Here is a 16,890-nt window from a genome sequence, read left to right on the forward strand (position 1 = left end):
TTGTTAATATCTGTGTGGCGAATAGAAGGGTTTTCTCTGTACTGGAGATACCACACAGAGGAGGAGGAGAGGGTCTCGATAAGTTCATTTGAAAAGTCCATCTCTGGCATTTGCACATAGCACATTTCTCCCAATCTCTTCCGCGTATCTTCATTTTGCACATTTGTTTCCTTTCGCGCTTGATGACTATATTTTCTGTCATGCTCCTTGTACTTGCACTTTGCAAGTGGCGATACAAATTAACACACAATTACAGTCAACACGAAAGGCCCCCCGACGGGTCTCACCGGTGGACGTGCTGGGTGAGGAACTAGCTTCACAGCTGGAGAGGAGACCTTAACTGCTGCAGGAAACTTGTGCAGGGCAAAGGAGGAGCAGATATTGACGTCATCTTTACCGTAGTAGAATAGCACGGCTGTAAACGCTCATGCAGATAACAACAGTAGGTTATCTCTGTGATGCCACCCAAACATTGTCTAGCTCCTGTTCAACACCCGCGTCCTCCTTTTTCTACTGACGTCTCAATTCAGCACAATAAGAATCGGAAACAAGACGTGAAACAAATTTCACTTTACTCAGTTATCCTTGTAGGGTAGACCAAGTAAACACGTATATACAACAAAATACATTCATATATTGCATTCTTTTAAAAAATGGCATAATGTATAACATCATTTTATATCCTTGTGTACAACACAATAGCATAGAAGTGTGTTTTTTTGTCATTTTACCTCTATATACCGAAACGTAACATGAAGGAAAGCACTTCATTCTTTTAACTGTCGTACCGAGGTGAGTTGATAATAAGTGATTAAATATTATTCTGGTATGAAAGTTGTTTTTCCATGCAGATGTCTATCCAGTGTAAAACCATTCTCTATGTGTTTTTGTGTAAACCTGTTTTAGGCTTGGTAAAATTGGTATTGCCCTCTCAGTATAGCGTGCTCTACATGGCTACCTGTGTTAACGCATCATATGTTGAATGACAAAACAATGTGTCATGAAGAATATGAATATTTTGTCCAATGTCTTTAGGGACACAATGAAAGTTTCTCTTTCTTTCACAATTTCAGTAACATTTCCTTCTCTCCCTGCCCCTGTGGACCGTAATGATAGCCCCATTCACAGCAGTACTTGGTCAAAGCAGTCACTCATCTTAACTCCTCGCATTGGCCTTTTGGCTCCGCAACCCACGTTTAAAAAAACACCCCAAATGAGAACCAGCTATGAGTTTCCAGACCCCCCAGCTCAAACGTTGCGATAAGAATAACACCTCTTTAGTCCCCAGGCTAAGTATTCTTGCAGAAAAAAGGATTTTTTTCAGATTTTTCCTGCAAAGTCTCAGTTTCTCCTTTCTGTCTCTTCTGTCATCCTTTCATAAACCCATGTCAATCATTTGCTTAATAATATCCCACAAACTGCAACCCTCATATTCCCACATGTGCCTCACAGACACTGTAGACGTGACTAACATATGTCTGTTTAAAGCTGACGGCAAACATTCTGTCAGCCTCGTCGTCTGTCAGCCTCTTGTTTTTTCACAACACATGTACATATGTGACCTTTGAGTCTACACCTAGGTGATTCTTGGCAAGACACTTGTATGTGCCAGATTCTGTGGCTGTGGGTCTCTGGATAATAAGTGTGCCCTGAGGATGAAGCAGCTCACTCCCCATAGGTCGGCCTTGTCCTGCTGTAGACAGCACGGATCGATCAGGTAGCTCCCAACTAATCTCCGGCTTAGGGATTCCAATGGCGGCACAGTTGAGCTGGATAGGTGTCCCAGCTAGGATCCTCACACTACGGGGCGGCCCGGCTGTGATGCGCGGAGGGTAAGCGATGATGATAACAGGGACAGTGAGAATAGCCTCCCCAGCGTCATTACGTGCCCTACAGATGTAGTTACCCCGGTCGTGGAGGGTGGTATCTTGGATGACTATGGTCCCATTTTCAAGCAACTGGTAGCGTCCAACAACCTGAGGCCGAGTCAGGGTACGGCCCCCTGGCACAGTCCAATAAATGTTGGGTCTTGGGCTTCCGTCAGCCAGGCAGTGAAGGAAAAGAGGATGCCCAGACATACTGCGTATGATGCCTTTTGGCCTTGTGAGGATGTAAGGCTTCTGCCCCACCTCCAAGACAATTATCTTCTCTATGTAACCCATGGAATTCTTAGCAGCACAGCGGTACTTCCCAACATCCTCTTTGCTAGGGTTATAGATGACAAAAGTCCCATCTTTGCCTACGTGATGGTGAGAGCCACGGTCAGGCCCATTAGTAAAACGGGTCCCGTTAGGCAAGGTCCAAATGATCTCTGGCTGTGGGTATCCATCTACAGAGCAGTTCAGTACTGTAGTCTTCCCCATCTGAGTCACAATGCGCTCATTGAAGGGGTTCTTGAATATAGGTCGCTGAAGCATGTCTGTCACCTCCAGCTGAACCACCATGACTGCCTCGCCTCCATCATTCCTTGCCATGCAAATGAACTCTGCTGTGTCCGTAGGCCGCGCATTCCGGATCTCTAATGTCCCATTATGGTGGACATTAATCCTGCTACCAAAATATGGTGCTGTCAGGAAGATGTTATCAGGCATGATCCAGGTGACTTTAGGAGCTGGATCTCCCTCAGCCTTACAGTCTATGAACTTCCTGGTGTATTTCATGGCTGTGTCTTTGACCACAGTCCTGTTCTGGTGATAACCATTGATCATTGGAGGGTTGCCATCAATAGCCAGCTTGTAAACTTTGCTATTTTCTCCAGCTGGGTTGCGAGCCATACACACGTACTCCCCAATATCAACCAGCTTCACATCTCTGATATCCAGGGAGCCATTGACGTGCATCAGATAGCGCTCGTTAGATGCTGCGATTATATCATTTGTTGGCAGCATCCACAGGATCTTGGGTTTGGGCTCGCCGACTGCTTCGCAGTCAAAGCGAATGTTCCCTCCACGCTTCACCTTGGCATAGGTCAGGCTAGGTGGGCGTATCCTGGGAGCAGCGGTTACCACAGTGATATGAACATGCATCTCATCCTTGCCCACCTGGTTCTCAGCATAGCAGGTGTAGTCCCCTTCCTCTGACATGCTAACCTAGAGAAACATAGCACTAGTTACGATTTTTTGCAGAATTGATATTGTTGGAAGATGCTGATGGACTACAGTCTAAGTATACCTGATTGAGGTACAGCGTTCCATTGTCAAACAGGATATAGCGTCGGGTGCGTCCACCTCCACTGCTGCCATCAGACTGGAGGGCACTGTTGACTACTGTGCCGTCTGGCAGACCCCAAGAGATCTCTGGTTCTGGAGCCCCTGAAGCCTTGCAGTCCACCTTCAGGTCATTACCATAGGGGACATGCTTCTTGCCATAAAGCTTGGCCTCTATCTTTGCCGGCTTCATAGAAACGAAAACTTTCATGAGTTGGAGATCGTCGCCGATGTTGCTCCGCGCCACACAGAGATAGTCCCCAGAATCTTTGTCACTCACAGAATTAATGATCAGAGTGCCATTTTCAAGGACCTTGATTCTGCTACCCATTCTTAAGAAAGAAAGAAAAAGAAAGAAAAAAATCATTATGATTATAATCAATTACTATTAGTGGAAGAAAAAAAAAACCCTGACAGGTAACACAGAAAATGTTAGTAGGATTTTATCTCCAAATATCTTCACTTTTTTTCCTTTTTTTTTTAGAATTCACAGAAATAGTTCAAAGTGAACGTAAGTTAAGGGCTGGGGATTATTCCATCTTTTTTTTTTTTTTACTTTGGATTTCCCTCCTTTTTTCTTGCCAATTACCCCACTCTTCCGGGCCGTCCCGGTCACTGCTCCACCTCCTCTGCGGATCCAGGGAGGGCTGGAGACTACCACATGCCTCCTCCCATACATGTGGAGTCGCCAGCCGCTTCTTTTCACCTGACAGTGAGGAGTTTCGCCAAGGGGGACATAGCACGTGGGATGATCACGCTATTCCCCCCAGTTCCCCCTCCCCCCTGAACAGGCGCCCCGACCAACCAGAGGAGGCGCTGGTGCAGCGACCAGGACACATACCCACATCTGGCTCCCCACCCGCAGACAGGGCCAATTATGTCTGTAGGGACGCAACCAAGCCGGAAGTAACACAGGGATTCGAACCGGCGATTCCCATGTTGGTAGGCAATGGAATAAACCGCCATGCCACCTGGACGCCCTATAAACCCACAATTCTAATAAGAGTCATGACCTTACTGATAAACACATTGATCTCAAGAAATAATTGAAAAACATATTTGCTGTACTGCCAGTGAGTGTCCTGACCTCCGTTTTTCTAACTATTGTTGCATGCAGGGAGGATACACAGCAAAATATCAAACATTACACACAGTTTTAGGAAGGGCCACTGTCTAGGAGCCAGCACTTCACTGGTACCCTTATGTTTCTCCACTGGTTTTGGCTGTGCTGTGACACAAATATGAAGAAGTTGGACAACTGCCCACCTACTTGTTATAATATTTGCAAACACTATAGGGTCAGTCATTTTGTTTCACATCTTGCCCTACCCAGAGAACCTGCTGGAGAAAATGGACACCCTATTCTGTTTTGAGTTAGGCTTACTCATTTAAGATTCGGCTCAGTCCTTCTTACACTGTCATCCACCGAAACAGCAGAAAGAGCAGGCATGCAAACCTTTTATCACAGACAATAACTTACACCAATAAATCATACGAGTGACTTTCAAAAAATGGTCTCAATATAAGACAGCATTTCCTGCCCAGGCTTGAATGGACATTAGACTTGCAAGTTCATCACAATTTATGAACGTTGAGCAATGTTTAACATAATATACATCACTAGTCTGTGTTTCCTTAATATTACCTTCTATAATGTTTTGCTGTAATGTTCTCATGGAAACAAAGTTCAATTTTCAAAGAAAAGGGAAAAAGGTCCCCTCCTAAATTGTCTTCGGGCTTCTAAGCTAGGACTAAAGTTGTTGTGAATTATTGCCCCTTTACTCATTGTTTTATTAATGTTTTCATGTGCATTTAAAGGATTTAATGAAGCCTTAAAACAGTTTGGTCAAGGAGCCATATGTCTTTCTCTTCAATTTCAAACATGGAGGGACTGACTAATCATTACCTAAAAACAGTGACACCATTATTCTCTGCTTCAGAGGGATCACCTGAAGGTCAGTGTAGGAAACCAAAAATGAGGAAACGGCGAAATCCGAGAGCAAGACATTGCAATGAAAACAGAACTTTTTCAGCTTTATGAATACAGTAATCCCCAGAGATGTCCCATTTTTCTGCATTATATGCTCAATCTAGGCTAAAAAGCTTGATGTAGGTTGAAACACATGCCTCTAAGGTTGAAGTAGCTCTGTTTTCAATTCTAGTTAAACTTCCAAATTCCTCTTGGGTTCTCAGTGTGTGAATGGAGACTTACTACTAGATCCTGAATGGGAACAGCATGCATTCCACCAGGAAATAGAGTTTCACTCTTTTACTCCAAGTGACTTCAAATTTGAAATAAAATTGCCAATTAATGCACTTCTGTGACTACACAAAATAATGGCCACTTTCATATATATATATATATATATATATATATATATATATATATATATATATATAGTGTTTTTTTCCCGAAACCGTCAATGGTGTTGTTATAAGTGCTCAACTAATGAGGAGTGGAATATCAATACAGGCACAGGAAAAAAAAAGGTTTTAATACATTGCAGTATAGGCCTGTTTCGTGTGTCACGCACTCATCAGCTGCTAATGATTAGCAGCTGATGCGTGCTATATATATATATATATAGCACTCATCAATTATATATATATTTATAATTCAGTGATTCAAGTAAATTCTTACGGCATGAAACAGGCTTGTACTGTCTCAAAGAATTTACTTGAATCACTGAATTATTTTGCTCATTTGTTGAGCACTTTTCCTACCGTTGAGAGTTTCTTTTAATGAAGATATATATATATATATATATATATATACACACACACAGACACACACATATATATATAGTGCCAGTCCCAAGCATCTGGTGTAAAATCTTTGCCAAATCAAATATGCGGATCATAAATTAGATTTCTATACTGGGCTGGTCGAGGTCTGGGTTACCAATGACCGCCATCGGTACTGTTGGCCAGTAGGGTGCTGGTGGAAATTATGTTGGGTGAAGGAGGAGGAGAGGGGGAAGGCATATGCAGAGGCAGTGGGAGAGGAGGAAAAGTAGGAATGTGGGGGTACGAGTCGGAACTTTGAATATTGACACTATGACTGGTAAAGGGAGAGAGCTGGCTGATATGATGGAGAGAAGAAAGGTAGGTATGCTGTGTGTGTAAGAGACCAGGTGGAAGGGGAGTAAGGCCAGGCGCATCGGAGGAGGGGTCAAACTCTTCTACCATGGTGTGAATGGGAGGAGAAATGGGGTAGGGTAATTCTGAAGGAAGAGTATGTCAAGAGTGTGTTGGAGGTGAAGAGAGTGTCAGACAGAGTGATGAGTATGAAGCTGGAAATCAAAGGTGTGATGATGAATGTTATCAGCGCATATGCCCCGTAAGTTGGGTGTGAGAAGGAAGAGAAAGCAGAATTCAGGAGGGAGTTGGTTGAAGTGGTGGAGGGTACCCAAGGAGGAGAGAGTGGTGATTGGAACGGACTTCAGTGGGCATGTTGGTGAAGGGAACAGAGGTGATGAGGAAGTGATGGGTAGGTATGGTGTCAAGGAGAGGAATGTGGAAGGACAGATGGCGGTGGGTTTTGCGAAAAGGATGGAAATGGCTGTGGTGAATACATATTTCAGGAGGAAGGAGAGTCCGCAGTAGTGTAGCGGTCAAAGCATCGGCTTTGTGTCGATGCAGTTGCCCACTGGGGACCGGGGTTTGCGCCCCGGTCTTGTCAGATCCGACTATGGCCGGACTCGATGAAGCAGCAATAATTGGCAACGCTGTCTTCAGGAGGAGGGCGGAGTCGGCTTGTGTTCATCACATGAATGCGTCTCTGTGTGTGTCGGAAAAAGCAGTGGTTCGGCTTGGATTCGCCTTGTCACGAAAGTGGCGAGGCGTCTCCTTCGAGACTGCCAGCCGGAGAGATGCAGTTGGCGAATGCATGCAGTACAAGGGTGGGTGTTTGAAGTAAAACAGGGATCGATTGGCCACTAAATTGGGAGAAAAAAGGGAAAAATCAGAAATATTTTTTTTTAAAAAGGAGGAGGAACACAGGGTGATGTATAAGAGTGGAGGAAAGTGCACACAGGTGGACCATATCTTATGTAGGACACGATCTGAAAGGGATTGGAGACTACAAGATGGTGACAGGGGAGAATGTAGCTAGACAGCATCAGATGGTGGTCTGTAGGATGACTTTGGAGACCAAGAAGAGGAAGAGAGTGAAGGCAGAGCCAAGGATCAAATGATGGAAGTTGAAGAAGGAAGACTGTTGTGTGGAGTTCAGGCAGGAGTTAAGACAGGCGCTGGGTGGTAGTGAAGAGTTGCCAGATGGCTGGACAACCACTGCAGAAACAGTGAGGGAGACAGCTAGAAAGGTACTTGGTGTGTCATCTGGACAGAGGAATGTAGACAAGCAGACTTGGTGGTGGAATGAGGAAGTACAGCAAAGTATACAGAGGAAGAGGTTAGCAAAGAAGTGGGGCAGTCAGAGAGATGAAGAAAGTAGACAGGAGTACAAGGAGATGCAGTGTGAAGTGAAGAGAGGTGGCAAAGCAAAGGAAAAGGAGTACGGTGAGTTGTATGACAGGTTAGACACTAAGGAAGGACTTGTACCAATTGGCTAAACAGAGGGAATGAGCTGGGAAGGATGTGCAGCAGGTTAGGGTGGTCAAGCATAGATATGGAAATGTGCTGACAAGCGAGGAGAGTGTGTTGAGAAGTAGGAAGGAGTAATTTGAGGAGCTGATGAATGAAGAAAATGAGAAGGGTGGATGATGTGGGGATAGTGAATCAGGAAGTGCGGTGGATTAGCAAGGAGGAAGTGAGAGCAGCTATGAAGATGATGAAGAGTATAAAGGCAGTTGGTCCTGATGACATACCTGTGGAGACATGGAGGTGTTTAGGAGAGATGGCAGTGGAGTTTTTAACTAGATTGTTTAACACAATCTTGGAAAGTGAGAGGATGCCTGAGGAGTGGAGAAGAAGCATACTGGTACCGATTTTCAAGAACAAGGGTGATGTGCCGAACTGTAGCAACTACAGAGGTATAAAGTTGATCAGCCACAGCATGAAGATAGAGGAAAGAGTAATAGAAGCTAGGTTAAGAGGAGAGGTGATGATTAGCGAGCAGCAGTATGGTTTCATGCCAGGAAAGAGCACCACAGATGTGATGTTTGCTTTGAGAATGTTGTATAGAGAAGTATAGAGAAGGCCAGGAGTTGCATTGTGTCTTTGTGGATTTAGAGAAAGCATACGACAGGGTGCCGAGAGAAGAGGTGTGGTATTGTATGAGGAAGTCGGGAGTTGCAGAGAAGTATGTAGGAGTGGTGCAGGATATGAATGAGGGAAGTGTGACAGTGGTGAGGTGTGTGGTTGGAATGGGTTGAAGGAGGAGGTGGAATTACATCAAGGATCGGCTCTGAGCCCTTTCTTGTTTGCTATGGTGATGGACAGGTTGACGAACGCAGGAGTCTCCGTGGACTATGATGTTCACGGGTGACATTATGATCTCTAGTGAGAGTAGGGTGCAGGTTGAGACGAGCCTGGAGAAGTGGAGGTATGCACTGGAGAGAAGAGGAATGAAAGTCAGTAGGAGAAAGACAGAATACATATGCATGAATGAGAGGGAGGACAGCAGAATGGTGAGGACACAAGGAGTAGAGGTGACGAAGGCTCATGAGTTTAAATACTTGGGGGGGTCAACTTTTCAAAGTAACAGGAAGTATTGAAGAAAAGTGAAGAAGAGAGGGCAGGCAGGGTGGGGTGGGTGAAGAAGAGCGTCAGGAGTGATTTGTGACAGAAGGGTACCAGCAAGAGTACCAAGAAGGTTTACAAGATGGTAGTGAGACCAGCTATGTTACATGGTTTGGAGACAGTGGCACTGACAAAAAGACAGGAGGCAAAGCTGGAGGTGGCAGAGTTGAAGATGATAAGATTTTCATTGGGAATGACGAAGAAGGACAGGATTAGGAACGAGTGTATTAGAGGGACAGCTCAGGTTGGACGGTTTGGAGACAAAGCAAGACAGGCAAGATTGAGATGGTTTGGACATGTGTGGAGGAGAGATGCTGGGTATATTGGGAGAAGGATGCTGAATATGGAGCTGCCAGGGAAGAGGAAAAGTGGAAGGCCAAAGAGGAGGTTTATGGATGTGGTGAGGGAGGACATGCAGGTGGCTGGTGTGAGAGAGGAAGATACAGAGGACAGGAAGAGATGGAAACAGATGATCTGCTGTGGCAACCCGTAATGGGAGCAGCCAAAAATAGTAGTCGCAGTCGTAGTTTGTTTTCGTTTTTTTTTGAGGGGGGGTCTCATGCCTTGATTGAACAAGACTGAAGAACAGGGAATATTAGGTGGAAAGAGAGTGAAAGAGTAAGTGTATCTAAGGTTTCCACTACAAACCAAGGATGCTGTGAATCAGGCCTGATCCGTCCTGGTAGGTGTCCCAGGTTTCAGCACCAAGACACCCCGCAGCTGTATTTATTTTTTTCTTGTGCATAAAACTGCCTGATGTAAATGTAGCTTGTTATCGTTATGTGTGTTTTACTATGCATGGGGGGGATCTCTACCTGTGCCACTGGTCCACCAAGGCTTTAGAGGGCAGCCTCCAGATGATCCTGGGTTTGGGATCTCCTGTGGCTGAACAGTTCAGCTTCAGCTGATCCCCGAAAGACAACTCAGTCAAGCGTTCGGATGTCTCCACTATCTGGGGCATAGACTCCTGTTTGTTCACCATCAAAGTCACCACCCTACGCTCTGATCCTGTCGAGCTGGTGGCGATACATTCATATTTCCCGTTGTCAACTGGAGTCACATTCTTAAGGTGAAGGGTTCCATTCTCATTCACTGACACTCTAGGGTTAACAGCAGGCTTATCGGTTCTGACCACTGACCCATCATTGAGGACCCAGTGAATGGTAGGCTGAGGATGGCCCTGGCCGGTACATGGCAGCCACAGGTTTTCACTCACACCAGCTTTCATCTGCTGTCGTTTCTCCTCCAGAATTCCAGGGGGAGCAGCCACCACCTGTAGTCGGACTGTAGCAGTGTCGGCTCCAGCTGGATTACTGGCAATGCATTTGTAATGACCTCTGTCGGAGATAGTCACCTGCCCAATGATAAGGGTCCCTTCAGTGTTCACTGATACCCTCCCCTTGTCTTGTTTATGACCCCTTACCTGGGTCCGGTTTGCCAGGATCCAAGTTATCAGAGGTGTAGGTCGGCCTTCAGCCTTGCATTTCATCTCCACAGTATTCCCAACATGGGACTTTATCTCGCGCATCTTTGGCTCTAGGATGCGAGAGGGGTAAGCCACCACTGAGAGGGTGACCAGCAGTTTGTCTGACCCTTTATCATTCTCAGCAAGGCATACATATTGACCTCGATCCTTAATATTAGCATTCTTGATGGAGAGCGTCCCGTTGTTGAATACCTCAAACTTGCCCATCTTTCCCTTGATGGTAATTGTGCTTCCTGGGTGGAGAGAGATATTTTCATGTCTTTAAAGAAACATTTAACTTTAAAACAGTTCAAAATGCATTATCCACACAAACTGAGACTAAAAACAATTAGAAAAATTAATTTTCTCAACATGATTTCTTTTCAAAACAGAAAAGTAATTTACATGTAAGGTACTTAAAGGTATCTTAAAATCAAAAAGTGATGTAAACCATTGCAGTTTTTGCAACATAGTGTGAAGCTTAACTCAGTTTTAATCATCAACACCATTGTGATTGGTGTCTGCTATCTGGAATATACATAGTTACTCCTTCAATTTCTGTTCACTTATCCTTGACATTGTCTAAATATTACAAATTTACAATTTACAGATAGACAGCATTTGATGTAACAATACATTGTGCATTTGTCAGTGCTAGCATTTACTCAAAAGCCTTACTCAGATATCAAGCTCACGCTCCATGCCATAACTATAGCAGAGAACCTGCTTCACCTTCATGAATCTACTGGTCAATCTCAAAGGTAATATCAATCACTAAACCACCTATACTACTAGTTTTGGGGTTGTAGGAGTGTGTGAGTGCAGTCAAATCATTTCGGTTATTCCATTTTGACTTTTTTTGGACCGATTTCATATTAAATACCCACCAGCATTCCAAATTCGAAGAGGATAACAATCAATTCAAAATAATTTTCTAAGTTTTCACTGTAATTGCTAAGAAACCCATCTATTTTTAAAAAATCTTTTTGTGCACCTGTGCTTGAAGAGAAGCGTCTCCAACTGATGGTGGGCAGAGGGTTTCCAACAGCTTCACATGGCAGGTAAGCATCTGAGTTTGATAGCACTGTGAAGCTGGCTGCATTGCCTCCCATTATCTTAGGCTTGCTTGGCATGTCCTTGGTGGAAGGTAAAAAGCCCACTATATTGGCTGTTGTAGCCTCATAGCCTGTGATAAGATCATTGGCAGTGGATATAGCATTGCCTATGTCCTTGTTGTTGTATGGGGCAGGGGTGTTTGTATATCCCTGCTCTGCAGTGAGAACAGTCATTGTATCAAAGGTGAGGGTTTTCTCCGGACTGCTTCTGGACTCACCACTGGACTCAGTAGGTCTGATTCTGCTATTCATGGGTATCTTTGTGGGGTGACCACTATTTCCTCCTATTGGTGGTCTGATGTTGTTGTGGCCTCTGCTCTGAGGTGTGGTGTGAGGCCTCTGTGTGGTGTATGGCCTGAATGTGGTGGTAGGGTTAGATGTGGTCCAAGGTCTGTTGGTTGTATAGGCTTGTAAATGATAAGAAGTGGATTCATTCCAGTTATCCTCTCCATCTGAATCGTTATCCTCTTCTGAATTCTGCTCAGTAGAGTCTGTGACTGCAGACATGTCCGTCTCCATGGAGGGAGTGTACAGGGGGCTTGAGACTGAGACCATCCATTGGGGTAGTGTGGTGGTCTCAATGGTGGTTTCAAAAATGGTTCCCATGTCTGTCTCCGAAGAAGTCATGTCCTCAGTAGTAGTGGTGGGTGCTTCGGTAACTGTAGGTTTTCTAAGGGGCCTCCGACCCCTGAAAGGCCATCTCCTTCGGCCAAGCTGTCCATCATGTCTCTGTCTGATCCCAAACCGACGACGAGGATATCCCCCAAAACCAGATGATGAGGATTCATCAGGGTCGATCCTTAAAGATGATCTAACTGTAGGAGGTGAGACAATGGTCTGTGTCGCTGTTGGTGTAGTAGAAGTGCTGTGGTAGTAGGATGGAGTGGTAGTTACTTGATGGTCTGACCTGGGTTGTGGTGTTGTAGGCTGAGTTTCAAATGAGGAGAAATCTCCATAGTCATCATCTGATGAGCTCTCTGTGTTCTCACTCTGTCTGGGTGGGGACCCTGTCTCAAGTCCAGGCAGGGACTCAGCAGTGGGCAGGGCAGCGGTTGTGGTTGGGATTGTCATAATAGTTCCAACTGTAGTTGGAGTCTGTGTAGTAGTAGATGGCTTATTTCGTCTGTTTATTATCTCCCTTTGCCTCCCCTTGCCTCTAAAGAGCCTATTCCATGGGACCCTCCCTCTTATAACCTTAGAGGTAATAGCAGTGGTGGGGATTGAGGTTGTTGGTTCCTCAATTTTGGTCATATATGGATCTGGGGTAGGCTCAAACACAGGGGCATCAGCAGAGGTGAAGTAGCCACTAGACACGTCTGACCTGGAATGGGTATTGGTAGAGGGGGGCTTTGAAGTAATGTAATAGAGGGTGGTAGTAGTTGCTGTATTATCTTGTTTTGAGACAAGTTTTTCAGTTCCATGTGAAGAGGGGGTGGGGGAGGTTGTGGATGTAACAGTTTGCACATCACTTGTTTTCTTCTTTCCATCTTCATCACAGTCACAGTCTGCGAGCAATAACAATAACACGTTAATCACTTTAATTTTGTCCTCAAGTCACCGGCAAGTTAGACAGACAAAAAACAGATAGATAGGTAGATAGATAGATAGAAAGAAAGAAAGAAAACGATCTCAAAATAAGCGACTATAAGAAGAAATAGATTTCTGCAATTTGATGATTGTTGCAATCTTTTCTCTTACAGTACACAAAGCATAATATTACATTACATACAATTGTTAATAAGAAAAATAGCAAAGTATTAAATGACATATTAAATTAAAAAATGGACAAACGCATACATAATATTCTCAGAACAAAGTCAACAGATGACTTGGCTGCTCACCTGTGGTCAGTTCCACAGTATATGGCACCGTGGCGTTCCCTTCCTTCTTCAGTGTTGGCTGTTTGAATTTATTGATGAAGGACTGTATGTCAGTGATCCTGTTAGGTTTGATGATTCTCCTGCGACCATGGAGAGTCCTCCTGCGGCCCCCTCCACGGCCCTTCTTGGGTGGAAGGATGTGGATCTGCTGGCGGGAGATGATGGTGGATCCTGCAGGCAAGCGCCGGGACTTGATCCTTTGGGTAGTGTGGAAGGTGATCTCATCTTGGTCTCTCTCAGTGGTGGTAACAGCCGTAAAGGTGGTCTGGCTGTCTGGGTCAGTGGAAACGTGAACTATTGGTTCCACTGGACCTGGTCCATCCATCATTGGAGTAACATTGGGGTCTGTAACAAAGGAAAGCATCCCTCTGGTGGAAGTCTCTGGTTCTGCATGTGGTTCTCCTGAAAACTGGACCTGGGTTTCCTCTGAGGTGTCAGTCACAGTGAGGCGCAGAGTGACTGGATGTCTGTTTGAGAGTGGTTTCATAGTTCTGTCCTGATCATTGTGCTCATTGGACTCACTAACAGTAGGCCTGACAGAGCTATCTGAAACACTCTCATGGGGTATGACTGCACTATTCTGACTGTCACTCCCTTTTGCTGGACTTTGTGTGACTGTTGATTTGACAGTTACATGATTTGACTGTGGGAGGATCTCTGTTGTTAGGGTTTCAGAGTTGGCAATAGTGAAACTAATCTGACTGTTGTCTGGGCTCTCTGTGGTTTCCATGGCAATGTTTTCACTGTTCCCTATGGGAGTAATAAAATTATGCTGAGCGTAGAGTGTTGCTGTTACGGTTTCTGTCTGACTTTTATACATTTCTTTCCTTATAGTTGTGAAAGTTTTACTTTCTTCGGGATTTTCTGAGGTTGCCCTGACTATTTCTGGTAAAAGAATGAGCTGGATTTCATTATGACCCTCACCAGAACCAATTTCACCGTCTCCAGAAAGACCAGTGTCAGAGCCTTCGTACATCTTATTGCTGGTACTTAGCTTTGACCCATCTTGAGCCTTTTTCATAATTTCTGCAAATTTCTGTGGGTCCACTTTCCTGTTTGCTCTATCAAAGGATCTCCTGTTACTCCAGATGCGGCTGCTGCTTATTGGACCCCTTCTTTTCTGCCCCATTCTAACGCCAGATACTCCTCTTCTCAGTGGCCTAAATCTGGGATAAGGTCGGTCTGAGGTTTTGGTCCTGGACTCTTGACTGTTTCTCTCAGAGGAGCTTGAAGAGAGGATCTCAATGATGGGGCCTTCCTTCTCCACCAAATTGGTGTCCAACTTGACCTCTGCTCTGATGGTTGACCCTTCATTGTCTTCCATGGTCACACTTTCCAACCCTTCTCCTGTTACAGTGACCTGTGACACCAGCAGGTCAATGCCTAGGTGGTTAGCAGTGAGGCACCTGTAAAACCCCCTGTCTCTTGCTGTGAGACCCTGAATCAACAGTGTACCATTTTTATACACCACCCTGTTCCCTTGAGACTTAACCAGCACTGAGTGGTCAGGTAGGATCCATTGGACTGAGGTCTCAGGATTGCCTGTGGCGCCACAGTCCAAAACCAAGTTTTGGCCTTGCGATCGAGTGAGTTGGACCCCAGTTACCTCTGCTTCCTCAACATCAGGAGACAAAACGGTCACCCGGTACCTAAGTAGATCTGCATCCAGGTAGTTGGTGGCAATACAGCGGTAGAGGCCTGTATCTGAGGTTTCTGCTCCTCTTATAGTCAGTTTTCCTTCGGCTGTGATTGTAATCCTCCTGTCCTCACTGACGTAAGGGGCTCTAACCTTATTGCCATCTGCTAAGATCCACTCCACTGAAGGCTTTGGGTCTCCCAGGGTCTTGCAGTTCAACTCTACAATGCCACCTGCAACACAACATTTTATAATGAGCTATATTACATTATTATAGTAATATAATACAATATTATGCAATATGATATAAACCAGCGTTTCCCCAACCCAGTCCTCAAGGACCCCCTATCCTGCAGATTTTCATTGTAACCCTGCATAGGTAGCCCTGCTTGTACTTACTCAACCAGTCATCTCACAGCACTTAATTATGCAAGGTGTGCAACATCTGACATAATTCATTGCTGATTGGTTGAATAACTACAAACAGGTACCTATTCAGAGTTGCAAAGAAAATCTGCAGGACAGGGGTTCCTTGAGGACTGGGTTGGGAAACACTGATATAAACTAATTCAACAGTGTTACTTTTGTCAATGAAAATCTTGACAAGTATTCGTTAATGACCCATTCTATAATGATAAGGACGAAATGGTGTTTCATCAGTAGCTTCATGAAGACAAAAAAAGAAACCTCGCTTTAATTTCTCTCAATGAAATATAACTACAAGAAAATGTCAGTACTTTAAGGATGGACATCTGAATTCTAAAGATCACAAGAGGTGAAGGCAGGCGCCTCTATAAAAAATTGTTCTGCTTTATCCAATTAAATGCATGGACTAACTGAGTTGGTGCATCCTTGTCATAGCACTTCAACATTGAGTTCATCACATTACGCATGCCTCTTGCCCAAGATCAGAGTCAAGTTAAGCTCAGTTCAAGCTCAATTTAATTGCCAATGGTAACAGTAAATTCTAAGTTAGGAGAAAACACTTTAATATCCTGATGACAACCTAAAGCCTTCTGACTAAATTGTTACTGAAACATCGATTACTTAAAGTAGATTAAATAAATGTAAGTTCCATTGATTAGAAGCCGACGAAAGCTAATTACAGATTTCAGGAAAAGACTAAGACTAAAACTAAATTGAGAGTCCCTGCCAAAATTAACGCTAATTAACTTAACTCAAACTTAAATTAACTTAACTCAAAATTAAATGATCTCAGAATCTTACCTGTGATCACAGTGTGTTCAGTCTTGGTGTGATTATCAACTTTGATCATGGTCCAGGTGTAGTGGTCCTTCCTGGGTGCTCTGTTCTCCACACGCAGGTTTACGACAGACCTGTACTTAATATGCAAGGTAGAGAAAGTGGTAGTCGTACGGTCAAGCTGGAAGCTAACTGCCCCCTGCATCAACCATGCAGGAGAAGCCTTAATCTCAGCCTCAATATTTGTGTAAATGTCCTCCTGTCCCTCTTCTGATCTGATCTGGCTGTACCTATAAACCATCTCTGGGCTCCTGGCAAGCATGAGGCCCCTCTCCAGTCTCATGGGAGAGTCGCTGTAGGTGGCAAGGATATGCCACAGCTGCTGGATGTGTTCATAATCAATATTACAGACCAGAGAGGTTGCTACTGTGACTGTAAGCATGGTGACATTGTGTTCCCCCACCTCCTCCGAGGTCAGGGTCAGGTTCTTCATGGCAGAGGGCCTCTGGACTGTGCAGGATAGGCTGGCATCATTGTGAAAGTGGTCGGTCAAGTTCATCTCCATGGAGCCAATGGGGGCAATGAAGTCTCTGGGGGAGACTGGAGTGAATTCACCCTCATCCAGACTGATGTTTTTCTGCTTGAGGTGAGGATAGATCCAAGGTTTGGTGCAAGTGAAGGC

The 16,890-nt window shown here is 44.7% G+C and overlaps 1 protein-coding gene across 1 annotated transcript in view; it reads right to left on the minus strand.

Moving 5' to 3' along the window:
* Positions 1 to 566: 566 nt before the first annotated feature.
* Positions 567 to 16,890, minus strand: part of igsf10 (immunoglobulin superfamily, member 10) — a 19,276-nt gene continuing 2,952 nt past the window's right edge. Inside the window, exons 4-10 of the mRNA XM_056283911.1 lie at positions 16,233 to 16,890; positions 14,219 to 15,238; positions 13,331 to 14,026; positions 11,369 to 12,994; positions 9,725 to 10,628; positions 3,172 to 3,538; positions 567 to 3,089 (exon numbers count right to left, since the gene is read on the minus strand). The exon at positions 16,233 to 16,890 is cut by the window's right edge and continues 110 nt beyond it. Of these exons, the coding sequence (XP_056139886.1) occupies positions 1,539 to 3,089; positions 3,172 to 3,538; positions 9,725 to 10,628; positions 11,369 to 12,994; positions 13,331 to 14,026; positions 14,219 to 15,238; positions 16,233 to 16,890 (6,822 nt within the window). The 3' untranslated portion in view covers positions 567 to 1,538. The remainder of the gene's footprint in view (positions 3,090 to 3,171; positions 3,539 to 9,724; positions 10,629 to 11,368; positions 12,995 to 13,330; positions 14,027 to 14,218; positions 15,239 to 16,232) is intronic.

The sequence above is a fragment of the Lampris incognitus genome, chromosome 7, assembly GCF_029633865.1.
Source record: "Lampris incognitus isolate fLamInc1 chromosome 7, fLamInc1.hap2, whole genome shotgun sequence".
Taxonomy (NCBI): domain Eukaryota; kingdom Metazoa; phylum Chordata; class Actinopteri; order Lampriformes; family Lampridae; genus Lampris; species Lampris incognitus.